This window comes from Delphinapterus leucas, chromosome 14 (genome assembly GCF_059928025.1).
Source record: "Delphinapterus leucas isolate spDelLeu-1000000601 "Yukka" chromosome 14, BTC_Dleu_Yukka2, whole genome shotgun sequence".
Taxonomy (NCBI): domain Eukaryota; kingdom Metazoa; phylum Chordata; class Mammalia; order Artiodactyla; family Monodontidae; genus Delphinapterus; species Delphinapterus leucas.
The window spans coordinates 208,146-235,197 of NC_143142.1; the positions used below are offsets into that span (position 1 = coordinate 208,146).

The following is a 27,052-nucleotide window of genomic DNA, read 5'->3' on the forward strand; positions in this document are numbered from 1 at the left end:
ACAAATATTTCCATCTGATTTACACTAAAGTGACAGGCTTATATACATTTCTGGATTGGGGCATAAAATCTACCTGTTGAAGATCTTTGTCTAAATAAAAATGCCATTTCTCTAATTTTGTCCATTAAACCTGAACTCTACTGAAGTATAATACTGAGATAGAAGTCTTATATTTGAAGGTATCAACTAATCTTAAAAAATTGAGATCTGTAAAAATATTAGCGTAATACATTATTGCGTGATTTGTTGTGGTCCTTAAAGTCTCCAAGCATACCTCTTTTGTTTCACACTGTGTCAATTGTTTTGATATTTATATTAAGGCCATTATGAAAATTATTCAGGAAAGTATTATACCATCTAAAATTGTAAAGGCCTCAGTCTCAAAGCTTAGAACATAGCTCATGCCTCTTTGTTGATCCCATTCAAGTTTTAGATAGAATGAATCATCATAAGGAATACAGACTTTGAGGATAGAGTTTAAATTGCAGGTAATCAAATGAACGTTTGTTTCAAAGTCACATATTTACTTTTAACAACTCCAATAAAATTTCTAAGTAGGGTAGCAGCCAAATCATCAGTCCTATTAATTATATGTGAGGTTATTTGGGTAAATACCAAGTTACATATACAACAAATAAATTTACCTAAAACAGTTGTAATTAGCAGAAAAAAATTCTTTATTCTAAAAACTAAACTAAAAAGTAGCAGAGTATGCATGAAATTCAAACAACTATGCCTTTTTAAACTGGTTCTTTGACTTTAGTATTTTAAAATAATGCATGCTTTTTCTACCCAGAGCTGAGTAGTAGTCTACAGGAGAAGCCAGTATGAATAACCAAGATAACAGTAGAGGGCCAAGGATGACTATATTGCGTGTCAGTACAAATCCCAATAAATATTTTAAGCAGGTGAGACCTTGCTGGAAGGTACAAGAGAGGGTCTACAATTTTTTTTTAACCTTGCCTCCAATGGGACCCTATTTTCACCTTTCTTCTTTTACCTGAACCTGCCTCTTTGGCTACAGGAAGGACACCCAGTGAAATGCAACCCTGACTTGATTGAATCAGAAAAACAAGAAAAGAAGTATCCAGCTCTCTCAGCCCTATTGTGCAGGCGGATGTCACATTCAGGCTCTCAAGATGGCAGCCATTGACCTATGCCCAATATGGGCTCTGCCTACACAGGACTCTGCCTGTTTCTATGTGAGAAGTACTGAGGGGGCAAGGATAGTGCCTGGATTCCCAGCAACCTGGTTACAGGGACCAGTGTCCTTTGAGGATGTGACTGTGGAGTTCACCCAGGAGGAGTGGGTGATGCTGGACTCTGCTCAGAGAAGTATGTACAGAGACGTAATGTTGGAAAACTATATGAATCTCACCTTGGTGGAATATCAGTTATGCAAGCCTGTGATCTCCCTGTCGGGTCAAGAAGACATAAGAACTGTGAAAAGGAGAATTCCCCAAGGCACCTGTCTAGACTGGGAGATTCAACTGAAAACCAAAGAATCAACTTCTAACCAGAATATTTTTTGGGGAAAATCATCTAGTGGCAAGAAAATGATAAGATTCACAACGGATGATCGGTCTCCCGCATTAAGAGCAGACTGGGAATGCCATAAAATCAGAAAACAGCACAAGATCCCAAAGGGGATTTTGAGGCAAGTGACATTTACTCAAAAGAAGGCATCATCTCAGGAGGGATTGTATGACTATCATGAATTAGAGGAGGACTCTAAACTCAGATCAAAACTTGTTTTTTCAAAGAGAGTTTCCATCAGTAAACATTGCCATAAGTGTTACTTAGATATTGAGTGTTGGAAGCATAATTCAATCCTAAACAGTTATGAAAAAAACTCTGTAAGTGAGAGAGTCTGTGAAAGTCATGACTATGACAGAGCTCTGTGGCATCTTGAAAGAACTCAAACAGCACAAAAAGAGTACACATGCTCCGAACATGGCATACACTTTAAACATAATAATATGCTTCCTATATGCAACAATTGTCATATGGGGGAGAATTCCTATGAGTGTAATAAAAACAAAACCTTTTGTCATCATTCATCCCTTAAGCAACAGGAACAAACTCCTACTGAAGAGAATCATGAACATAATCAGCATGGAAAAGCCTTCAAAAGGATTTCTAATCTTATTTTGCACAAGAGAAGTCACATGGGTGAGAAACAATATGAATGTAAAGAATGTAGGAAAGTCTTCAATGATTCCTCAACCCTAAGGAGACATATAAGAACTCACACTGGTGAGAAACCCTATGAATGTAATCAATGTGGAAAAGCTTTCAGTCAAAAAACATCTCTTAAGGTTCATGTGAGAACTCACACTGGAGAGAAACCTTATGAGTGTAATCATTGTGGAAAATCCTTTGGCACAAGTTCTTACCTTATAGTGCACAAGAGAATACACAGTGGGGAGAAACTCTATGAATGCAATGACTGTGGAAAAGCCTTCAACACAAGCTCTCACCTTAAAGTTCACAAGAAAACACACACTGGAGAGAACCTTTATGAATGCACTGACTGTGGGAAGGTTTTTAGTGGTCTCTCATCTCTTAGAATGCATGTGAGAACTCATACTGGGGAGAAACCCTATGAATGTAAGGAATGCAGGAAAACCTTCAGTGTTTCCTCTTCCCTTAGGAGACATGTGAGAACTCACACTGGAGAGAAACCCTATGGCTGTATTCAATGTGGAAAAACCTTCAGTCAGAATTCTTCACTTACTATACACAAGAGAATTCATACTGGGAGAGAAACCTTGTAACTATTAAGAATATGGAGTTGCCTTTTTCAGTGTCTTAAGGTGGATTCCAAGCTCATTATTTCAGTCTTTGTTCTCTAAAATAAGCATTTAAGGCTATAAATAGTCCTATAAACGCCCCTTTAGTTATATAACACATTTGGTGTATGATAATTTATTTTGTTTTAACTCTGTTGTCTAATATTTATTATGACTTTATGACTTTCAGATCCATAGCTGTTTAGAGTTATTTTAAATATGTTTTCAGTTACCTTATGGATTTCTAAGTTAATTGCATTATCTTCAAAGTATGTGGACAATATGATACTACTTTATTGTTATTTTCTTGAGAGTTGCTTTCTGGTCTGGTGTGACAGGTATTGTTAGTAGCCAATCGAACATCCAGTTCATCCCTCCCTGTAGGGAGTGGATAGTATCACTGGGGACAGACCTATCTAGTGTTTTCTCTTTGCCTTTTGCACTTTGTCTTTCTGCCTTCCCCAGTCTTCTCCCTTTGGATTTTGCATTCATGGAGCTGAATGAGCCATCTTGTGACCATGAGGATGACAAGGATGGTGTCAAAGAGATCCTGGTTTCCCAAAGATATCTTCAAATAACTGTACCAGCACTGCACTGCTTATATCTGTGCATCTTTTTATGTGAGAAAAATAAGCTTATTGATTTTTTAAAAACAGTATGTAAATACAGTCAATACAGTAACCTCGTTTTAAAAAAGAAAAAGATCACAAGATATGTAGACTTAAATATTTTACGTTGGGTGTACAAATTTGGATAAGAACATAGAAAAGAGAGGAATGGAAGAGGAATATTGATAGAACTTTTGTGCTTAGGCTAGAGAGGATGGAGCTGAGGTCATTGAAAGCAGGTGTCAGAGAAGCAGGAGGAAAATCCCAACATTTCAGCATGAGAAAACCAAAGAGTCTTCAAGTAGAGGGGAAGTTACCAATTTTAAATGCTGAATGAAGCCCTTGAGATTTTGCTACTTGGTTTTAGAGATACTGATGAGATTAGCTCTAATTTATTAAGAAACAAAATATGGAAGGAAGAAACTATGATGGAAGAAAAAGGCAATAGTCACAGTTTTAGTCCTGTTTATAGAGTTGTGAGATATCTAGATGAACGGGCTGATGTGTAGTTCTGAACCTGTAGAGGTGTCTAGGACAGAGATATAATTTTAGCAACATCAGGAGATAGACTGTACTGGGTTGTGTGGAGGTGAGTCAGATTGTATAGGGAAAATGGATGGTGTGAAAAGAAAATGTCTACCACTGACCATGGAGACCTCCTATATTTAAAGTAAGTAAAAATGGAGTTTTACTAAACCAAGACAAACTAGTGTTTGAAGAAGGAAGGTAAAATCGGTTGTTTTAAATGCTACTATGAGGTCAAATTAGATGAAGTCTGCAAAAGCAAACGTATGGCAACGTGAAGGTTATTGTTGACCTTAGGTGGAGATAATGGTATGTTGAGGATTGGTGGTAGGTTAGGATGAGTTTCATAATAAAGGATGAGGAAGTAAAGAGTAAATATAGACAAGCTTGAATAGTAGGAGAAAGATGGAGAAGTAGCTGGAGAGAGATTTGGTCAAGGGAAAATATGTTTTAAATAATGAAAAACTAGAAAATGTTTAGATCCTAATGTGATGTATCCAGTATGGAGAGATTAAATGTGCAGGCATAAGAAGAGGGACAGTCAGTACCATAAAGTTCCTGAGAAGGGGATGGAGGTATCTGGAGCACAAATAGAAGGACTGATGTTTGCTGCAAGAAGGGATACTTCCACCATTCTCTCAGAAGGAAAGGAGGACTGTGTGGGTTGGTTTTAATTACCTCTTTATTTACTTATATCTAAGTTACTTGAGCTAAGAGTATCTGAGCTATACAACACTGCTTGTTTGTTTTCTCTTTTTTTTTAAATATAAATTATTTATTTATTTATTTTTGGCTGCGTTGGGTCTTTTGTTGCTGCGCGCGGGCTTTCTCTAGTTGCGGCAAGCAGGGGCCACTCTTCGTTGCAGTGTGTGGTCTTCTCATTGCAGTGGCTTCTCTTGTTGCGGAGCACAGGCTCTAGGTGTGCAGGCTTCAGTAGTTGTGGCTCACAGGCTCTAGAGTGCAGGCTCAGTAGTTGTGGTGCACGGGCTTAGTTGCTCCACGGCATGTGGGATCTTCCTGGACCAGGGCTCGAACCCATGTCCCCTGCATTGGCAGGCGGATTCTTAACCGCTGCGCCACTAGGGAAGTCCCTGTTTGGTTTCTTAAGAGCAACTTTCTAGCCCAGTGTGGCAGATACTGCTAGTTGCTAACCTAATACATGTTCCCTACTTCTCCTTTACTAATAGTATCTCAGTTTTGCTTAGAGTAGCAGTGTGTCCAGTTACAAAACTCTTTATCCCAGGCAGCCTCCATGGCCAAGATTAGTCATCCCCCCTGTTCTTGGCCAACAGAATATAGACATGAGACTGTAGGTTTCATGCTAAGATTATCTGCCAAGAGTAAGATGGATGAAAGACTGGTCAGAGGTTTTACTGGAGAAGATTCTATGCATGTGAAAGTCCCCCCAGGTTACTGGTAGGGCCTCCTGTGAAGACAGCAAAGCAAATAGCAAAGTCTAAGTGAATAAGAAGGAGAGTCTAGTTGAATAGAAGATAGCAACGAAGAAGAGAGTTGGAAAGTCGAAACTAGCTGGTATGAGCCTCAAAGAAAGTCTTTGTTTCTTTTTACAAGAGGCTGCAATTGGTTAGAAGTAATATTGGTGAGCAAGGGGGACATTGATCCTACATGTCAACCTATAGATATGGAGTGCATGCGAATAGACAGCCCTTCTTTGATGTGACTGTTGTCGAGTAGGTTTTTTTCCAGGGGTAGCCAAGTTTAAGTTAGTGCAAAGAAATGATGGGAATTTTTAGGGAAGTTGTTGAGGACATAAAGGAGTTTGTCACTCAGGGAAATCTCAGAGGGCACCATGGAAACAGTTTCCACAAGGGTAGGAATTTGGGGTTTGTGGCTGGGACATGAGGAATACAGAACATTGTTATGATGGCAGTACTGACAGAGAACATAAGATCAGAGCTGAGGGTGGGCTGACACTAGGCTGTGACCAGTGAAAACAAAATTTAGAGGGAGCCTAGATTAAATCCCAGCAGGTTCTAAGATGATAGATTCCTAGTCTAGTAAGATTCACACGTAGCTTGGAGAGGAGCACATGCAGTCATGCTATGGCACCAAATATTCCCATTGTTCATTAGGTGTTTACGGCCCTCCAGGGTACAGCAGTAGCAGGCAGCAGTTAGAGAAGAATCCCAAATGCGTGTGGCGTTTGCGCGAGGAGATCATCTTGAGTGGCATTCAGGAAGGGGGCGTGCTCTGCTTGGTTGGGCGCTGGCATTTATGCACTAGTTTTGGCTCACCAGTGACTTGGCACACCAGCAGCTGTGGGCTCAAGCAGTCTCACCCGGTGTCTCACCTGGATTTTACTGCAGCAGCCTTGTGATGGGTTTCTCTGACTCAGACCTTACTTTGTTCCAGTATGTTTGCTGTGCAGCTAGCCCAGTATCCTTCTATTATTTTTTATTATTTATTACTCTTGGTGTTTTTTTATTATAAAAGTAATACATGCATATGAGAAAAAATGTAAACAACATCAGCCCTACACAAGAGAAAGTCCTCCTCCTTCACAGATCCTCCTGCCTTAGAAATTTAATATTGTGGATAAGTGCACTTTCTGTACATTCCATGTACATACAAATATAGATTTCTTTGTACAGAAATTGAGTCATAACTTTCATTCCATCTTTTTTTTTTTTTTTTTGCGGTACGTGGGCCTCTTACTGTTGTGGCCTCTCCCGTTGCGGAGCACAGGCTCCAGACGCGCAGGCTCAGCGGCCATGGCCCACGGACCCAGCCGCTCCACGGCACGTGGGATCTTCCCGGACCGGGGCACGAACCCGTGTCCCCTGCATCGGCAGGCGGACTCCCCACCACTGCGCCACCAGGGAAGCCCTCCATCTTTTTTTAATCATATCTTTCTATGTCAGTATATGTCGTTCTGTTTCATTCTTTCATTGAAATAGTTTAGTATTTGATTATGTGGATGGACTATAATGTACATTTAATCCATTTTCCCCTCCAGATGTTTCATAATAACAACGAGCACTGCATGAGCAATATTGTTAATATATTTTGCTTTCCTTTCATCTGTTCTCCATACTGCTCCCAGGGTGATTCGTCTCAAGTACTAATCTGGTTATATTACATCTCACTTTTAAATCCTCAAGCGGACTTCCCTCCTTTTACCTTAAATGTTCTACAAGACCCTTCATGCTAAACTCTTACCTGTCTTTTCAGGCCACAGCCCTTGCTGCTCCATCTCCTCACTCTCTCTGGACCTTAACTTGGCCTGTTCATCCTTTAGGTATTGTATCCTACATCTGCTTTAACATGCTTTTCACACCTTCACAGTATTGCCTGGTTAATTATGTGTCTTGCCCTCTAAACTTTAAGCTTTGGTAAGGTAGGAACTCTAAATTGTTCATTGTTTTATTCCTAGTACTTGTCCCATAATAGGTACTTATTTAAACATGTATGGTTTTCCCCAAACTTTTGTGCCTTTTATTTGTTTACTTAGTATTTCAGTGGAGGCTGAACTTAAAATAAGAATTGGGTTTCAAGTGATTGTATAAGGCAAAAATTGCATAAAATCAAATTTTTTTTCCAAGCGCTGGAGTCACACTCAGCATAGCAAGATATTCTAACAATTGACAGGCACGCAGATACTAAGACTATTAAGAGAAGTGAGGTTTAATTATTCATATACCCTGCCCTGCCTCTACCACCCTCAAGTTCATATACCTTGTTTGGCCACTGTTCATATGCTGCTACAGTGTGTATTACATTAAAAGGAGTGAAATGACCCACTACTGGTGAGGGTGCCATGTTCTTTAGGCTACTGATGGAAACATAAATTCACACAACCTTTCTGGGGGACAGGTAAGCAGTATGTGTCCAAAGCGAGAATATTCTAAACCTTTAACCTAGCAATTTTTTCTTAGCTTTTATAAAAGAACCCTTCATTCAAACATGTATAAGTAACAATAGTCATCTGAGTTTCATACTCTAGTGAAAAACTAAAATTCCTAAATTCCCAATAACAGCTAATTGGTTTTTAAAAATTATGTATGACCATAAAATGGAATGTAATATGGTCATTAAAATGTTATTATGTATTTATTGACAAATGGGGATGTATCTAATATACAGTAAGTCCCCTACATACGAACCTTCAAAGATGCAAACCTACGTTCGCATGTCCAATCACGTTCATGTGTCTAGTGTACATTGTCACGTGCATGCATCCTCTACAAGGGGTTGTGCTTTTGTGTACTTTACAGTACTGTATAGAATACAGTAACAGTGTCTTTACTTCAAGCCCAGGATGTCCGGAAGCAAGCATAAAAGCAGCGGTGATGTAGCTTGTACTACTGTATTTTTCAAGGTACTGTACTATAATATTAAAAACTTCTACTTTTTGTGTTTGTTTTTTACGTATTTGTGTGAAAAGTATTACAGTACAGTACTATATAGACAATTTTGTTAGTTGGGTACCTAGGCTAACTTTGTTGGACTTAACGAACAAATTGGACTTACGAACGCGCTCTCAGAATGGAACTCATTTGTATGTAGGGGACTTACTGTACTGTGATTTTTAAATACAATTATAAAATATCAGAGTATAACCATGTTTTTATTAAAATATATATTGTAAATATGTGTGTATGTGTGTGCATTGAAATATCCTGGAAGATTATATACCAAAACGTTATCAGTGGTCATTTCTGAGTCGTAATTTTTTTACTTTTTGCTAAATTTTCTAGTTTACATAGTAAATAGAGCTAAGTTGTCTATTTTTTTAAATAGTAAACAATTCCATCATGAACTACTTAAATAATTTTCAAAAGCATGATTTTAATATCTTCAAAATTGTATATAGATTTGCTCAGGCTATTGTTGGATATGTAGATTCTAGCCATTTTTAAAAATCAGATAATTTTTTTTTACACTTTTTAAGCCAACTTTTCTATCTACAGCTTTTTAAAGGCACTTTTTGAAAATGTTGCTAAAGGGCCTGGGCTCTTTTTAGACTTCATCTAAATTGACCTCTAGGCAAAATTCAAAATATGAGGGAAACAAATAAGGTGCTATGATTAGAGGAACATATGTTCGATAAGGCAGTCAGGGAGGGCCTCCATGAGAAGGTGACATTCAAGCTGAAATCTGAAGGAAAGGAGTCATCCACAGAGGATTGGAGAAGTGTAGGGACACAGAGCTTTGTAAGTACAACAGCAAGAACAAAAGTCCTCATTGAGATCTTGACATGTTTGTTTAAAAAAAAAGTCCTAGACCAGTGGCTGGAACATGGGCAGGCAAGGTGGTAAAGAGAAGCATATATGAAACCAGGCTAGAGAGTAGGTCGGATTTAGAAAACACCTTACCAGCTCCGGCATGAGTTTATATTTTATTTGAAGAGCCATCAGAAGCTCTTTAAGAATCTTTCATAAGAGATTATTTTTTGAAAATTACACTGACTATTGTATAGAAAAATCTTGGGAGACCAGTTTAGGAGGCTACTGTAGCAGTTCATGTATGAAATTTGGATTACAGAAAACTGTCATTTCCTTAGCAGACAGAGTTCTTTTAAGACAACAAATAAAATGAGATATTTACTTAACATGAACAGGAAATTCACAGATTAATAAATGTCACGACATAAACTCACCTGTAATTTAAGGCATAGCAAACAGATAAAATTATATTTTTCACCCATCAGCAAAGTTTCACATTGAATCTGAAATTTCTATTTTCTGATCAATTTCCATTTTTCTACATAATATTGTTCTCTGTGATATTGAGAGTATTGGTGATGCTGAATTTCTTAAAACTTAAAAAAAATACTTTTCTTAAAATTCATTTCTTAAAAAATTTTTTAGAATATCAGGTAACTAATTTGTTTACCCTTTTCTTTACTACCTTTTCTCTCTCCCAGTCTTTAAAGGCAGACTTTTTGAAAGTGTTACCTCTTTCTTCCAAGTCATTCACACCCAATCTGCAAGGTTTGCTGCCTCTCTGCTTTGAAATTTCTTCCATCTCTTCAGAAGGATTTAACAGTTTCCTATCCTGAGACGCATTGTATAATATTCAATAGAAAATTCTTTGGCGTCATTTCTCAGTAACAAAACTTGACCCAGCCTGAACTCTATGTGGGTATCTTATTTTAAGTCCCCTGAAGCACCGGTTGTTGCTTTCTAAGAAAATATAGAATTCTGATTGTTCTTGCAACAACTAATATTTACATCACTAGTACTGAATGTACCTGTTGCTCCATCTCCTTATACTTCTGCATTTATAGTAACTTCTTGTTTTAATGTTGAAGTGTAATAATCTTTTGGGAAACTTGTAAAAACTTTACTGAAGCATAATACATAGAGAAATGAGTACAGCTTAATGAATTTCCCCAAACAGAATACACCTATTTAGTCGGCCCCTAGATCGAGAGAACGAAATGAGTACTTTCACTGATGCTACTAGGATCTTACACTGAACTCCATTCATCCCCTCCAATCAAGTGTTACTGTCATGCTTCTTTAGTTTCATGTATATTTTAAACTCCAGCTGATATTATAATTGTGTTGACAATATTCATTTATATTTCTTGCAGAGTCATCTTTTTAACAGCCATTTAAAATGTGAAAACCTTTCTTAGCTTACAGGCCCTGATATAGCCCATGGGCCTTAGTTTCCCAATACTTGACTTATATTTACCCCTTGTGTTCTTTACTGCCTTCTGCACTGCAAGGTTTCCATCTAGGACCAGTTCATACTGCCTGAAGAACTCATTTTTAATGTTTCTTTTAGCACAGTCATGCTACACAAGTTCCCTCCATTTTTGTTTATCTGAAACATCTTTATTTCTGCTTTATCTCTAAAGGACTTTTAGCTTGGTATAGAAATCTAGATTGGTCGAATTTTTTGTTTTTTTCCTTGTTAGCACTTTAAAAGTGTTGTTTCATTATCTTCTTCCATCGTTTCATTTGAGATGGAAACTTGCAGTCTTCTTGTTGCTGCTGTGAAAGTAGTCTCTCCCCTACTCTGTACCAGCTTCTGATAACCAGGCTTTATCTTTTGTTACAATGTGCATAGTTGTGGTGATGTCCCACTTTACCCTGCTTGGAACTTGCTGAGCTTCCTGAACCTGAGGGCTGATATCTTGCATCTCTTTGCAAGGTTCTTCACTAACTCCTCAAATATTTCTTCTGTCATCCTCTTCTTAAAAGACTAACTACACACATTAGAACTTTTGAGTTTGTCCTAAATGTCTATGTCTTTTCCCTTCTCCCTTCTCTGTTTTAGTATGGATAATTAGATAATCATGACAACAGAGTAATAAAAATATTATAACTGTTTCAGAGCTATCATGGTTTCCTTCCTGTGTTTCACACAAAGTTTTCACAACTTGAATAGGCAAACCTAAGACAATTGTGTGTCTGTAATACAAACTCCTTATAAGTTTATTATAAGTTTATTATATTATAAACTCCTAGATCAAAATGTTCAAATTGGATGTTTAGCCCTTCACATGTATTGAGATGGTCACACTATGTATCACCATTATCTCTTTGTCAAACCAATTGGAACTGAAATAATGTATTATACAAGTAATTTAAAGTACATCATATGCTTTATTCCCACTGTTTGCTTTTATACCTTAATGTGTCTGGCTGGCTATTGCTACTGAATTTCATATTGGCTATTGCTACTGAATTTCATATTGAAAAACAGGAAGCTTTTCTTTTGGTCTTCTGCTACCTCTGAAAAGTGCCACAGCTTATAAATGTTAAATACGGAAAGATATAACACAGACTTGTGTGCTGAAATTGACTGAAAGCAACTATGAACCTTGCCAGCACTGACTTGCTATGACAAAGAAAGCATACTGTATAAATGAAAATATCCACAAACTATTCACTTTGTTTTTTCAGTGGCAACAGTGTTTTGACATATCTTTTACTGTATAGCCTAGGAATTAACTGTATTTTGATTTAGTGTATTTAATACATTATCTGTATTTTAATTAAATTAAAAATAGCATAGTTATTTTGTGAAATATTTTACCACAAATGAACAAGAGGAATATTTGGGTGAGTTACATAGTTCAGAATGATGTTGCATGAAGTAAATTTTAGGGGAAATTTCTTATTTTTGATAAAAATGATTCAAGCAATGTATTTGGTGAGCTACCTGCAAAGGCACTCCCTTTCCTGAGTGCCCCTCACTCACCTGATCATAGGCCTCTTCCCACTTTTTTCTCCATCATTCTTCACTCTCCCTTGCTCCATTAAGGAGGTCACATTTGCTTTTGAAATAAAAATCCTGCTTACTAGGAGAAAATAGATAATTCAAAATATTATGGTTTTCCTAGACCCTAGGGAAGAGACGCTATTACAAGAAGAACAAAAACAGAAGAATGCATGCCATTTCCTACTTGGGCCAATTTTAAAACATTCCCTCAAGAACATGGAGTACAAATTCAGCCAGGCAACTTACAGCCCACCCCCTGATACTTCCTATGGAGAAGGCAGATACCTAAATTCAGATTCTGAATTTGGAGGATTGGTAAACTCCTTAGGCCAGAGTCCCATAGTTCTCCATCATTACATTCCTATATAAAAAACTGGGGGCAGGGTCTAATCAATCCCATTCCTCCTGGGAGAAGTCTATGGCTACACCTCTGAATGTTACACACCTCTGAGATGACAAATACATTCTTGTTCACCAAAGACTGCCACAGGGTGTGAGGGAAATTATTAATACTGGCCACCACTATAGGAAAGAGGGGACTTATACAGTGGAGTTGAGTTGTTCTGATAGTTTGAGGCTTTGAATTGCTCTAGAAAAGTAAATATTAGGCAACAGCTGTGTTTTGTTGTTACATTGAATGGAAAAGAAATATGCCAGCCTCTCACCTTGTAAAAGAACAATTATATATGCGTGAAAAAATATGCTTAAATGAGGCACTCATTCAAGTTCTAAATTACATATTTCATGTACTAAACACAAGAGAAGTTCTTGAAAGGAGGCAATCAGATGCTTTAAAGGTAAGATAACCTTTACAATGGGAAAATAAAGTTTGGGCAGGTGTATGTGGAGATGAAAACAATCTGATTTATTTGGACAAATATGTGCTTACAGAAGAAATGTTCTTACTGAAAATGGAACAAAAGAGGTAAACAACCTTGACATTTTCCTGTGATGTACCTTATTTATATTTATTTCAGACTAAGACATCTAGTCAGATTCAAGGGTAAACATGAGTTAGCATAACCTTAAGTCCAAACTCTGTCTCAAAATTAAAACCGTAATATATCTAAAGATGTTTCTATAATGTCTGTATGTTTTTAAAAAAGCATGCTACTCCTCATTTTTGATGTCAATATTGTGATAGTTGCATATTCAGAATCACACATGCTGTAAGAAAAAAATTCAGCCAATACTACATTAATTTACTATGAATCAAGATTTATTCGTAGCTTTTCTGAATTTGCTTTGAAACAAAAAAACAAAACCCAAACAAACATCCCCCTGTAAAAAATCCTCCCACACCGATATTCTCCAGTATAACTTCTCAGAACTCTTACGACTTTGCCACGCTCATTACAATGGTAGTTCTTCCCCAGGATAATTCTGTAGGTTTGAAATACTGCAGAAAGTCACCCTATGTTAAGTTCATTTATAGGGTTGCTTTTTCTCCTTAGAAGAGTATTTAAGAATTTAATAAATATTGCATGGTACATGAAGGCATTCCCAAATCATTGTTTGTATGACTTTCCTTCATTATGAATTTTCTGATGTCCAGGAAAAAGTACACCCTTACCCATGTGTTCTGTCCTGTCCTGAGCTGACAGATGCAGAATGAGACCTAATCTCTAAAAGTTTTCTCACATTTATTGGACATGTATCCTTTCCTGGTAGGAATTTACAAATGTAGATTAAGGGAATCCTACCAGATGAAGAGTCTTCTTAGTATTGTTTGATTTCATCTTCTGGTATTACAAAAAGAATGAACAGCTATTAATGGCTTTCCCATACATTCCTTGGGTTTTTCTCCAGAATACTGAATAAAGCAGAGACCACATTTCATCACAATAAGCACATTCACATAAGGCTTCTTTCCAAGAGTTCTCTGAAGTCAAAGTAAGGCATTAGCTGCTTTTTTTTTTTAATCCATACATTCTTAGGTTTTCTCTACAGTGTGAATTCCCTGGTGTTCAGCAAGGAATGAGTGGTAGTTAAATGAATTTTCATATTCATAGGGGTTCTCTAGTGTGTGTGTTCTCTGATGTTTAGTAAGGTTTGAGCTCCAGCTGAAGGATTTATTGCATACCTTACATACATAGGGCTTCTCCCCAGTATGAGTTATCTGATGTAGAATGAGGGAAAAGCTCCGACTAAAGGTTTTTTCACATTCAGTACATGCATAGGGCTTTTCTCCAGTATGAATTTTCGTATGTTGTGCAAGGGATGCATGCCACGTGAAAACTTTACCACATTCATCACATTCATAGAGCTTTTCTCCAGCATGAATTCTCTGATGTTTAATAAGGAATGAGTGGCAACGGAAGGCTTTACTGCATTCGTTACATTCATAGGGGGTTTTGGAGGTATGGACACTCTGGTGCCGGGTAAGGTGTGAAGAACGGCGAAATGCCTTCCCACACTCAATGCATTCATAAGGTTTCTCTCCAGTGTGTGTAATCTGATGGCGAATGAGTTCAGAGCCACTGCTAAAGGCCTTCCCACATCTCCTACATACATACTGTTTCTTTCCTATGTGAATTCTCTGATGTCGAGTGAGGTTTGAGGCACGGCTAAAGGCCTTTCCACATTCGGTACATTCATAGGGTTTCTCCCCAGTATGTGTTCTCTGATGTTCAATGAGGAATGAAAGGTAACTGAATGTTTTATTACAGTCTTTACACTCATGGGGTTTCTTTCCTGTATGTATCATCTGATGTTTTACGAGGTTTGAGATCTGGCTAAAGGTTTTCCCACATTCCTTACATACATATGGTTTCTCTCCAGTATGAGTTCTCTGATGTAACACAAGGGAAAAGCGCCGACTGAAAGTTTTTCCACATTCATGGCATCCATAGGGTCTCTCCACAGTACTAACATTCATATGTTGAGACAGGGCTTCTTGATGGGAAACTGTCACTTGCCCGATATATCCCTGATTTCCCTGCAGCATCTCAGTATCACCCTCACACTTCCAGCCTTCTTTAAAATTGGAATACTCAAGGCCTTGGCTTAGAAATCTTTCAAATGAAAGATCTGAAGATCTTATCAAATACTGGGATGAATCATCTTCGTATATGACATTTTTTGGAGAAAACTCTTTGATCTCACCATTTGACTCTGAAGCTGAAAAAACAAAGCAAATGTTTCTTATTTTCTGTGTTGAGTAAAATAAAAGCCACTCCTCCATTTTTTAATGAGAATTACATTGAAAAAAAAAATCTTAGCATTGCATTGCTTTTACAGTTATCATATATGACTCTGAAATCTGAGCAGTAGATCCAGAAATTCAGAAGACATCAAACAGAGGAGAGCTGTAGGTGAATAAGGAGAAGACTAAAAATAAGAAACTGAAGGTGAGGGAAAAACAGAACTATCAGAAAAATAAGTGATTGTAAAGGATAGGTGGTTAATCTTCCTCACCTCCAGGTAAACTTTATTTGCTGCCAGAATGACTTGAAAATGACAATTTCATAATGATGCTAATAGACTACAAGCGTTCCTCAGGTCCCACAAAGAAATGAGATTGTGTTCACTTAGTGCCTTTGGAACATCTTACAGTAACTTATTCTGAATGAATGAATAAAAAGGTTTCTCTGAGTATCTTCTAGCATCCTCACTCTACCTCTACCTTCTAAACAGACATGTGAAGCTCAATTTAGGGATAACAGTGTCTTTCCATCAGATGCTTTTGACAGATAAACACAGGATTTTCTCCAGGCTAAATTTTAGTAAAGGATTTTATCATTTTGGGAGAACAGAGTTTTATAATAATACAAAAGTTTAAAATACATATCTTTATTCTTAGGAAATATGTGGAGTTAAAGACTATGATGTATACAATTTATTCCCAAATGTTTCAGGAAAAAAAAATCATATACCAAATGACAAAACAAACAGGGCAAAATATTAGCCATGGGTGAATGTGAGTAAAGGGCATATGGGTATTTTTGCACTATTCTTACAACTTTTCTGGAAGTTTAAAATTATTTCCAACTTGGTATATAGATTCAACAAAATCCCAATCAAAATCCCAGCAAGTTATTTCACAGATCTCCAACAAACTGATTCTAAAGTTTATACAAAACAGCAAATGACCTAGAATACCTAACACAGCACTGAAGGAGAAGAACAGTCAGAGGACTTGACTTCAAGACTTCTGTAGCACTACAGTAATCAAGACAGTGCAGCACTGGTGAAAGACTGGACAAGTAGATCAGTGGAACAGAGTACAGAGCTCAGAACAGACCTGCATAATTATAGTCAACTCATCTTTGACAAAGGAGCAAGGACATCACAAGGGAGCAAATACAGTCTTCTCAACAAATGGTACTGGAACAACTAGATATCCACGTGTGTAAAAGTGAATCTAGATACAGATTTACACTCTTAACAAAAATTAACTCAAAATGGATCACAGACAAAAATGTAAAACACAAAACTATAAAACTCCTAGAAGATAACAAAGGAGAGAAGCTAGATGATGTTAGGGAGCGATGACTTTTTGGGTATAACACCAAAGGCACAATCCATGAAAGAAATAATTGATAAGCTGGACTTCATTAAAATTAAAAACCTCTGCTCTGCAAAAGCCAATGTCAAGGGCTTCCCTGGTGGCGCAGTAGTTGAGAATCCGCCTGCCAATGCAGGGCACACGGGTTCAAGCCCTGGTCAGGGAAGATCCCACATGCCGTGGAGCAACTAAGCCTGTGCGCCACAACTACTGAAACCTGAGTGCCTGGAGCCCATGCTCCGCAACAGGAGACGCTGCCGCAGCGAGAGGCCCACATACCGCAATGAAGAGTAGCCCCTGCTCGCCACAACTAGAGAAAGCCCACGCGCAGCAACAAAGACCCAACACAACCAAAAATAAATATAATTCATTAATTAATTTTTAAAAAAAAAGCCAATGTCAAGAGAATGAGAAGACAGGATGAGAAGACTGAGAGAAAATAGTTGCAAAATACACATCTGACAAGTTATTACCCAAAATATACAAAGAACTGTTAAAACTCAACAATAAGAAAATGAACAATTCAATTTAAAAACAGGCAAAAGACATGAACAGAAACCTCACCAAAGAAGATTTACAGATCCAAGTAAGAATATGAAAAGACATTCAACATCATGTCATTAGGAAACTGTAAATTAAAATAAGACACCACTTCACACCTATCAAAATGGCCAAACTCCAATTCACCGACAACAACACATGCTGGTGAGGATGTGGAGCAACAGGAACTCTCATCACTGCTGGTGGGGACGCAGAATGGTGCAGCCACTTTGGAAGACAGTGTGTCAGTTTCTTATAAAACTGAACATCCTCTTACCATACAATTCAGCAATCACATTCCTTGATATTTACCCAAGTGAATTAAAACTTACATCCACACAAAAACCTGAACGTGGAAGTTTATAGCAGCTTTATTTATAACTGCCAAAACTTAGAAGCAACAAGATGTCCTTCAGTAGGAGAATGGAAAAGTAAACTGTGGTACATCCAGACCATGGGCTATTACTCAGCACTAAAAAAAAGAAAAAAGTTATCAAGCCATGAAAAGATATAAAGGAATGAGCCTCAAATGCATAATATGAAGTGAAAGAAGCCGATCTGAAAAAGGTAAATATCCTATGAATTCAACTATATGACATTCTGGAAAAGGAAAAACTATGGAAACAGTAAAAAGATCAGTAGTTACCAGGGGTTAGTGGGGAGAGGGGGATGAATAGGCAGAGCACAGAGAATTTTTAGGGCAGTAAAACTATCCTGTATCATACTAAGATATGGATACATGTCATTGCACATTTGTCAAAACCCATAGAATGTATGACACTAAGAATGAAACTTAAGGTCAACTATGGACTTTGGGTGATAATGATGTGTCAAGGTAGGTTCATCAGTTGTGAAAAATGTACCACTGTGGTGTGGGATGTTGACAGTGGGGAAGACTGGGCAGGGGGATATATAGGAACCCTCTGTACTTTCCATTCAATTTTGCTGTGAACCCAAAACTGCTTGAAAGAAAATAAAGTTTATTAATTTAAAAAAATCACTACAGTATTTGCAGGGAAGGTTTAGAGTATTTTAATTGCTACAGTAAAGACTGAGAGATATAAATATACAAATTCACTAGCATCCCTATAGAAAAACAATATAACTTCTTAGAAAAGAAACTGAAGAAAGTTGCTTAAGAATAAATTCAACAACAGGTGTGCAGGGATTTTACAAAAAAAATTCAAAATCTTAAGAAGCTGTGTGGATAACTCCTAAATCCTACTTTAGCTCAGCATCACCTGGGAGCTTGTTAAAACGTAAATTCTTGAGTTCCACCCCAAACCTAATAACTTAGAATTTCTGGAGTGGGGCCTGGGGTTATGTATTTTAAAATGATCCAAAGGACTAAACTTTGAGAAGCACTGTGATATCTCTCTTAAGCACCAGAATATGATACTCAATTGCTTATTGAATTTATATACTCGACTATCCCAGAGACCCAAAACTCAGTAAGTCACAAATTGATATAATCTTTCCCTCCCCTTCAAACTTGTTCATCCTTCTTTTTTTTTTAAGGAGCTAATAATACCAGCAAAAAGAGTGCTGTCAACCACAATTCCTCAATCTTCTTAATGTCTTATCTAGTCAATCACCAGGTCTTTCTGAGTCCACTTCCTTACATTGTTACCGTCTGTATACCTTCTTCCATTCCCTGGACACCTCCAAGGTTCAGGTGATGATTACATCTAGCCTAGGTTATGGCAACAACTCTTAAATGGCTGTGCTGTTTCCTAGTCTCGCTTCCAATAAATCTGTTTTCCAAACTGCAGCTAGAATTACCTTACTAAAATGCTCGCCTGCCTGCCTAAAATCTTTTGATGACTCCTTATTAGCCTACGGATGAACTCTAAGTTTATTAATAGGACCTATAAAACACCTGCATGATCTGACCAGTGCTTTCCCTAACCATCCTTAATTCCCACCATTTTCCTCCTTACACTTTATACTTTTGCTCAATCTAGACTGAACCTCATACTCTCATTTTATTAGTATGATCTTTATACATGCTGTAACTTCGGGGTTTTGTTTCAGTTATAAAATATGAATGGCTCCAGTCCTGTAAAGATGGAGTAAGTACACTCCAACCTGGCTCTCCCACTGAATACAAGTGAAAACCATGAACAGAATGCATAAAGCAGCTAGCTGAGAACTCTAAAAAGTAAACGGGGAACTTCCCTGGTGGCGCAGTGGTTAAGAATCTGCCTGCCAATGCAGGGACACAAGTTTGAGCCCTGGTCCAGGAAGATCCCACATGCCGCGGAGCAACTAAGCCCATGCACCACAACTACTGAGCCCACGCACTGCAACTACTGAAGCCAGCGCACTCTAGGGCCCATGTGCAACAACTACTGAGCCCGGGTGCCCAAACTACTGAGCCTGCGTGCCTAGAGCCCGTGCTCCGCAACAAGAGAAGCCACTGCAATGAGAAGCCCGTGCACCGCATTGAAGAGTAGTCCCCTCTCGCCACAACTAGAGAAAGCCCGTGCACAGCAGTGAAGACTCAATGCAGCCAACAATAAATAAAATTTAAAAATTTTAAAAATCTATTTAAAAAAAAGTAAACGGTAGCAAGCTGCTTGCAGAAGGAAGCCAGAACACAAAGTAACACTGAACTGGTGATGAGTTTCTTGGGTTTTTTTCCCCCCTCCAGTCTCTCCAGGCCTAAACTCAAATGCAGCCTGAAAGCAGGAATTGGGCAGCAGGTGTGAGGAGAAAGAGCTCCATGAGAAGCCTCTATTTCTGTTCTTAGGAATGGGAAAGGGGAGTCCATACTGGTTAGAGAAATCTTATTGTTTGTTCATTTCCGATTCTCTTCTGCCCAAACCCAAAGCATGTTGCAGCAGCTGTGGCCATACAGGCAATTAAACCTCTAAGGCAGGGTAACCCTCCTCCCTCAGCAGAAAGATCAATGGTCCCAAGAGCAGAGAGGTAATACTCCCCCTTTTTTTTCTTTTTCTCTCCATCCCCTCGCTGCATGGCTGCAGAGGCAGACAAACTTGCAGGAAGTGCAGAGGGGAACCTACAGGCCTGCCTTTCTATCCAAAATACCTGAAAGAGGGGGCCCTGGGAGCCAAAAAGGAAAGGGGACATGGTGAAAAAGGGAGCACAAGAAGATGATCCCATAAAGTTGTGTATGAAATTCTGGGCTCCTCCCTGAGCTGTGCATGCATGGATCTGACCCTAAACAGCACACCTAAAGCTGTGAGAACTGAAACAAAGGGGAACCCGCTGCCTAAGGGGAACCCAGTGCCCAACACCACTAGGAGGTGTATATGGGGACAAATAAGAGAGAGCTGAGAAGTCTTTGAAAACTGGACTGTCATTGGAACCACATGCACAGAAGACAGGTTAGAACTGTGGCTTCAACTTACGCATATCGACAGCCTGCTTAAAGTTAACATCTCAACAGGATTTAAATAAGACCCAAAGTCTTCATATTTAAAAAAAAAAGTTACAAGTCAAAGTTATAGGACATACAGAGAAACAAGAATTTCATCACCCCACAGGGGAAAGACAATCCAATTATAAAACACATTTATGGAGTATTTATATATGGACAGTGCATTAAAATGAAATTAAGCAAAACATTTTGATGTGAAAATATTTCAGTGATGTAGAAAATATCCCTATACTTTATACATGATAGTGAAGTACTGTGTAGTGAAATATCAAGGTATCTGTAAATTACATTATTCAGCAAAAAAAGGGATGAGGTGAGGCAAATACAGTAAAATGTTATCCATTATTAAACCCATAACTAAGACTGTATAGATTTATGCAAAGATAGAAAAATAGAAAAACAAAAACTAGAGAACCCAGAAACATACGCAAAAACTGACACTTAACTTATGACAAACCAGTGAAGGAAAGGACAGACATGTCAATAAATGGTGCCTCGAGATCTGGATGTCCATGCAGAAGAGACCAAAACTGACCACTAAGTCACATGACACACAAAAATAAATCCAAAGTGGACCATGGATCTAAATGTGAATGCAAAGTGACTTTTTAAAGAGAAAATCTAGGAAAATGTCATCATGACCTCATGGTAGGGAAAGATTTCTTAAACAGATCAAAAAAATATATATATATATTGGGACTTCCCTGGTGGTCCAGTGGTTAAGATTCCGCACTTCCACTGCAGTGGGCAAGGGTCTGATCCCTGATCAGGGAACCAAGATACCGCATGCTGCACGGCACAGCACGGCCAAAAAAAAAGAATACTAATCATAAAGGAAAAGACTGACAAATCTGACTATACTAGAATTAAGAGTCTGTTCATTAAAAGAGGTTTTAAGGAGAAAAGCCGGCCACAGGTAAGAGGAGGTATTTGTAGTGAATATAATTACAATGATTTGTATCCAAAATATACAACTCCTACAAAACAAGAAAAAGATGGAGAATCCAATAGATAAATGAGCAAAAACCTTCAAGAAGCACTTCATAAATGAGGGTATCTAAATACTCAATAAACATATGAAAAGGTGCTCAACCTCATTAGTAACTGGAGAAATGCACGTTTAAACCAGAATAAGCTACCACTGCACACTCTCCTGATGGGTGAAGAGCATGATGCCTGGCAGTACAGGGCATTTGGTAAACATGGGGAGCAGCAAGAGGAACCCGCTTACTGTGTCTGTGGAAGTGTAAGTCAGTAAAAGCACTTTGGAAAACATTCTGGCATCATCTAATGTGTGAAAGAGATACATTATCCTCTGACTCAGCAATTCCAGTCCTAGACATAAACCACAGGAACCCCGTGCCAGGAGGTACCAGGACCCAAGGACAAGAGCAACATTGCTTGCAATAGCCCTAAACTGCAAACAACCCAAGAAGCCATCAATAACAGAATGGATACAAACTACTAGATGAGTATGCAAAATGCATGAATATTAAAAATAATTTTGACAGAAGCAAATTACAATATAATATATATATTATGATCCCCTCTATATAAAGTTCATAAACATACAAACCTAAACTAGTGACTAGAGACACCAACAGTTGATAAAGAAAACCAAGGAAGTTACTACCATTAAAGATTACCTTTGCAGGGGGCGAGGTGGGGGGGTGGGTGACTGGGACAAGCACCCGAAGAGCTCTTAGGGACCTGGCAGTGCTGTGTCGACTGACCTGAGTGGTGGTTACATAGGTGCCTTATAATAATTTAAGCTGCACATTTATGTTTTATGCATTGTCTGTGAGCTATTTCCCTTTTCCAAAAAGGTACTGGAAGAAACACAAAAATTCTAAGAGCTGTATTAAAGTAGTAGAATTAGAGGCAATTTTTCCATGTTTCCCCTTTACCTCACTTCCCTTGTACATAGTTTTATGGGTTTTATTACTTTCAAAACATTTAGAAAAGAACATTTTTCTTCAACTCATCCTTTCACGAGGAAGTCTCTGGGCACTTGTCCCACCTCGTGACTTCAGCTCACACAGGGCTCTTTCCCGTCCTTCCTCCTGAAGGTCTCGCTCTCACATCCACAGCTTGGTTTTCAAGGCATCCTCTGTTCCCTCACTAGTCCTACCATTAGCTGCTTCTCCATAAACATAAGTATTTCCCTGTTATCTCGAGAGGACCACTCCCTAAAGGCCAGTATACTTCCATTAGAGGTTTGCTTCAGAATCAACTATAGAACTTATGGAAATTGTCATAAACACATATAATTGAGGCTCCAAAGATCTTCTATGTCAGAATCTTCAAGCGCGGTGCATGGCCGTATTTATTTTTAAAGAGCTTCACCAGCAATTTTATTTCAACCTAAGGTGAAGAAAGCTTTCAGAGCCCTTCTCAATCAACCTCATTGCTTCTGTTTTTCTTTCTTAATATAAGATTCCCACATCTACATCCCTATCTGGAATTTTTTTCTAAGATATATTCCAATGGTTTGTTGCACCTCTTCACTTGGAAATACCATTCTCTACTCACACTATGCATATCTCAAACTAATTCACCACGTTTTGTTTTGTTTTTTTTTTTGCGGTACGCGGGCCTCTCACTGTTGTGGCCTCTCCCGTTGCGGAGCACAGGCTCCGGACGCGCAGGCTCAGCGGCCATGGCTCACGGGCCCAGACGCTCCGCGGCATGTGGGATCTTCCCAGACCGGGGCACGAACCCGTATCCCCTGCATCAGCAGGCGGACTCTCAACCACTGCGCCACCAGGGAAGCCCACCACCACGTTTTGTTTTAAACTGACCCTTTTCCTGTCTTTTATATTTCTATTACTACTATCCCTATCCAAATTACCCAGGTCTATAACACCAACTGGAAATTCCTTTCTTCTCATCGTTGAACTGCGAACTTGAGGACCTCTAACAAAGTTATTTACAGACCCAATTTATCTCACTATGCCATGCCTTCTACTCTCTGAGGCATACCACCTAAGAGAAAGTCTTAACAATATTAAAACTTCAATAAATATCATTAAAATAGGGACTTCCCTGGTGATCCAGTGGTAAAGAATCCGCCTTACAATGCAGGGGATGGGAGGTTCGATCCCTGGTCAGGGAACTAAGATCCCACATGCCGTGGGGCAACTAAGTCTGCGCGCCACAGCTACTGAGCTCACGCACCTCAACTAGAGCCCACCTGCCGCAAACTACAGAGCCCACACACTCTGGAACCCACGCACCACAATGAAGAGCCCAGGTGCTGCAACGAAAGATCCCACATGCCTCAGCGAAGATCCCGCATGCCGAAACTAAGACCCAACACAGCCAAAAATAAATAAATAAATCTTTTTAAAAAATTGTTAAAATAACACATGACTGAAGGAATAAGCCCATCAATTAACCAAAGTGTAATGAATCACTTTTTCAAGAGGGTTAGAACAGCAGTATAAAGAAAAATATATATACCTTTTAACTTAGACAATGGAAACATATAAGTCAATTTTTAAAAAGAAAGGGAAGAGAAACCAAAGAGAAATAAAATTCAGAGCCCAGACAGAGCTAATAATGAAAAGAAGGGACACATCTATCTGTGAGAAAGTGAAGAAAGGATGAGAACTGAAGGCAGACAGGTAAGTGGGTGTGAGTGGTCCCCTTGCTGTGGGCAAGACTTTACAGTCCCTGTATCTCTAGTACCTTTAAAGGAAAACTTTCCATCCAGCATATAACAAAGTACTGCTTTTTCATTGACTGGGTGGGTTGTTATTTTAAAAACTTCCCCACCAGCCTCTAACTCACTCACCTGAAAACAGACCTCTGCTTGCATCTTTCCCCAGCCACGGCTCTTTCCCTTGCTCCAGTAAGGAAACCACATGTGGCTTAGAAATGTTAAGACCTGCTTGCGGAAATGAAATAAATTCACAATTAGTCCCTGAGTCCTTACGAAAGAGGGGGCGTTATTAGAAATGCCAGATGTAAGTATGAAAGATTTCTAAAGATTAGGTGAAGTTCTAATCCCCCTCTTAAAAGCTAATAAAGGACTTCCCTGGCTGTCCAGTGGTTAAGACTCTGCACTTCCACTGCAGGGGGCTCAGGTTTGATCCCCTTGTCGGGGAAGCTCCCATGCCATGCAGTGCAGCCAAAATAAAAAGAAAAGCTAAAAAAAAAAAAAAAAAAACTTACCTCCCTTGGGAATGTTCAGCCAGGTAATCAAGATTCGCAACAGCCATCCTAAAGGTCAAATTCTGACTGAGGGGAGATGAGAAGAAATACCTACCCAGTGAGACCAGGTGGCCATAGTTTTCCAACATTACATGTCTGTACAAATCTCTTTGAGCAGGCTGGAGCCATTCCCACTCCTCCCGGGAGAAGTCTACGGCCACATCTCTGAATGTCACTGACCCCTGAAATGACACACAGACATCTGCACAACCAGCACCCATGCTCCCAAAGGCCCTGATCAAGGAGTGAAATGGGTCCCACTGTGGATGGTGGACAATGTATACAAGTAGAGCAATGACAGTTTTCAGGATTCTGAGTAATTATTAAGAGTATAAGGAAGAGATTAGCTCTTTTGTTTTACTATATAATTGGAGAAAAGACGAAAAAATATACATGCTTTGTCCTGAGATAATTTACAATTTTGTGGAAGATAAAGGACTATACATGTGAACAACATGAATTTCTGGCTTTGGTTGCAAAAATTCTTAAGATCTCACCACGCTTTATGAATAATGAAGACAATCCCTTTATGTGTAATAGGGAGAGTATATTTTCCTTAATACCAGCCTATTTTAATATGATCTGGCAAGAATTTCTTCGCAGGCACAACTGGCTGTAGCAGAGAGCAGCAGCTCCCGATTAAGGGGTACACATTCAAGTTTACCACACCTAACCCCGTTTCTGAAGAAATAGCTGTGATACTTAGCAATGTCGCCGAACAAGACGCTGAAGGCTACAGTACAAGGGCCTCCCAGGGTGGAAGCTGCAGCTTCTTCCCTTGGGGTCAGGATGAGTAATAAGTCCCTGTTTGCAGCCTGGTTTTGCAGCACTTGAGTGACCCACATAGCTGTTAGGCATGAACAGGGATTTTTAAAAGTCCCAAACTAGTAACAGCCCCAGAGGTATGACAGTTATATTTTACAGTTTAAAAAAATTTTTAAGTGCCTATAATCTGTTATAGATTATTGACTAATAAAGGAAGCTGTTTCCTAATGTAAACAGTAGGCTCTCCAGAACGGAAGGAAACTGGACTCCCAGCAAAAGTTGAAGAGTCTCTGGCTTTGGAGACAATTATGACAGAAAGTAGGACAGAGAAGTGACACTAAAACCAGATGGACTAATCTGGAAGAGCTGGCCTTCTTATCCCCGACCTCTGTGAAGCACAATTGCCAGCCACGCATTTAGCCTCCACCAAAACAACAATAATCAGTGTTCCTTGCTAGAGAAACTTCACGTCTTGCCTAAAAAATGAACTCGGTGAGTTCGGAGATTTTGTTTTGCTCCCCGCTGATCCCCAGGACCCAGAAAGCGCCGTGCAGGAGAATCACGTGGAGGGACTGTTAACGTGCAGACTGCCAACCCGCACACGCACAGGTTCGGGTTCACAAGGCTGGGGTGGGGCTCGCGAATACCCAAGTCCAGCAAGTTACCAGGTGATGCCGACAGAGCTGATCCAGGATCACGCACTGAGACCACTGATGCAGGCGTGAAAGGAGACGGCCAACGGAAGCAGGAGTCAGCGAATGAACGACAGCGGGGGCGAGGGGCAGAGAGTGAAGCCCTCCACGTTCCAATTCCGGGGAAAGGAGGCGCAGGACAGCCCGCTCTAAGACCCGGCCGCCCGCCCCGCCTGCCCTCCCACGTCCTCTTAGGCGCCAGAAGGGCGGCAGGGGGAGGAAATACTGTGTGCCCAGTCCGGAAAACACATCCGCGCTGAGGAAGAAAGGAAACACCAGCTCACCTGAGACATGGCTCACGGCAGGGCCCGCGGAGAACCGAGCGTGGAAGGCGGAGCTGGCGGGGAGAGCGACGAGCTGACGCACGGGCCGGCGCCCGGGCTCCGCATCCACCGCCCTCGTCACGAGGGTCAGGGACGCCCGCGACAGCTCCCTCCCCGCCGCGGCGGGGGCTCCGAGCCTGGGCCCGACCCGCGCCCCCAGCGCCGCTGCCTTTAACGGAGCCGCAGCTGGGGCGTCTCCTCCGCGCTGCTGGCCGGGCAACCAAGGCTTCCCGAGCTCGGGGCAGGGCCACCGCCCCCGGCCCCCCAGGCCCCGGCGGGGACAGGCTCGGGCAGGGCGGGCCCCTCCCCTACCTCGGCCCGCGCAAGCAAGGCTCTCGGCTCTGCGACGGGTACCCCGCACCAGCGTCCCGCAAACTGCGCCTTCCGGAGCCTCAGAGACCGACCGCGACCAGGCCGCGGGCCTCAGACAGCTCTCCTTCCCAGGACCCACCGCGGCCTCGGCGCGTCGCGGGCAGAGTGCCC

The 27,052-nt window shown here is 39.9% G+C and overlaps 2 protein-coding genes across 7 annotated transcripts in view; one reads left to right on the forward strand and one right to left on the reverse strand.

Annotated features, from left to right (window-relative positions):
• ZNF891 (zinc finger protein 891) overlaps positions 1-22,216 on the forward strand; it is a 35,839-nt gene extending 13,623 nt beyond the window's left edge. Inside the window, exon 2 of the mRNA XM_022598243.3 lies at positions 1,025-22,216. Coding sequence (XP_022453951.1) covers positions 1,140-2,777 — 1,638 coding nt within the window. The 5' untranslated portion in view covers positions 1,025-1,139 and the 3' untranslated portion in view covers positions 2,778-22,216. The remainder of the gene's footprint in view (positions 1-1,024) is intronic.
• On the reverse strand, positions 1,210-27,023 carry ZNF140 (zinc finger protein 140). 6 transcript variants are annotated; one of them, XM_022598226.3, is made up of 5 exons: positions 26,882-26,992; positions 26,531-26,583; positions 24,845-24,971; positions 24,371-24,466; positions 1,210-15,244 (listed from the first exon to the last, which is right to left on the reverse strand). In XM_022598226.3, exons 2-5 carry the CDS (start codon positions 26,537-26,539, stop codon positions 14,058-14,060), a joined length of 1,419 nt encoding a protein of 472 aa, XP_022453934.1. In that variant the 5' UTR covers positions 26,540-26,583; positions 26,882-26,992; the 3' UTR covers positions 1,210-14,057. The 6 variants fall into 6 exon arrangements, with proteins under 6 accessions (XP_022453934.1, XP_089750429.1, XP_030620261.1 ...); XM_089894303.1 differs by having other exon boundaries at positions 24,371-24,463; positions 26,220-27,023; XM_030764401.2 differs by having other exon boundaries at positions 26,220-27,023.
• Between the last annotated feature and the right edge of the window lie 29 nt (positions 27,024-27,052).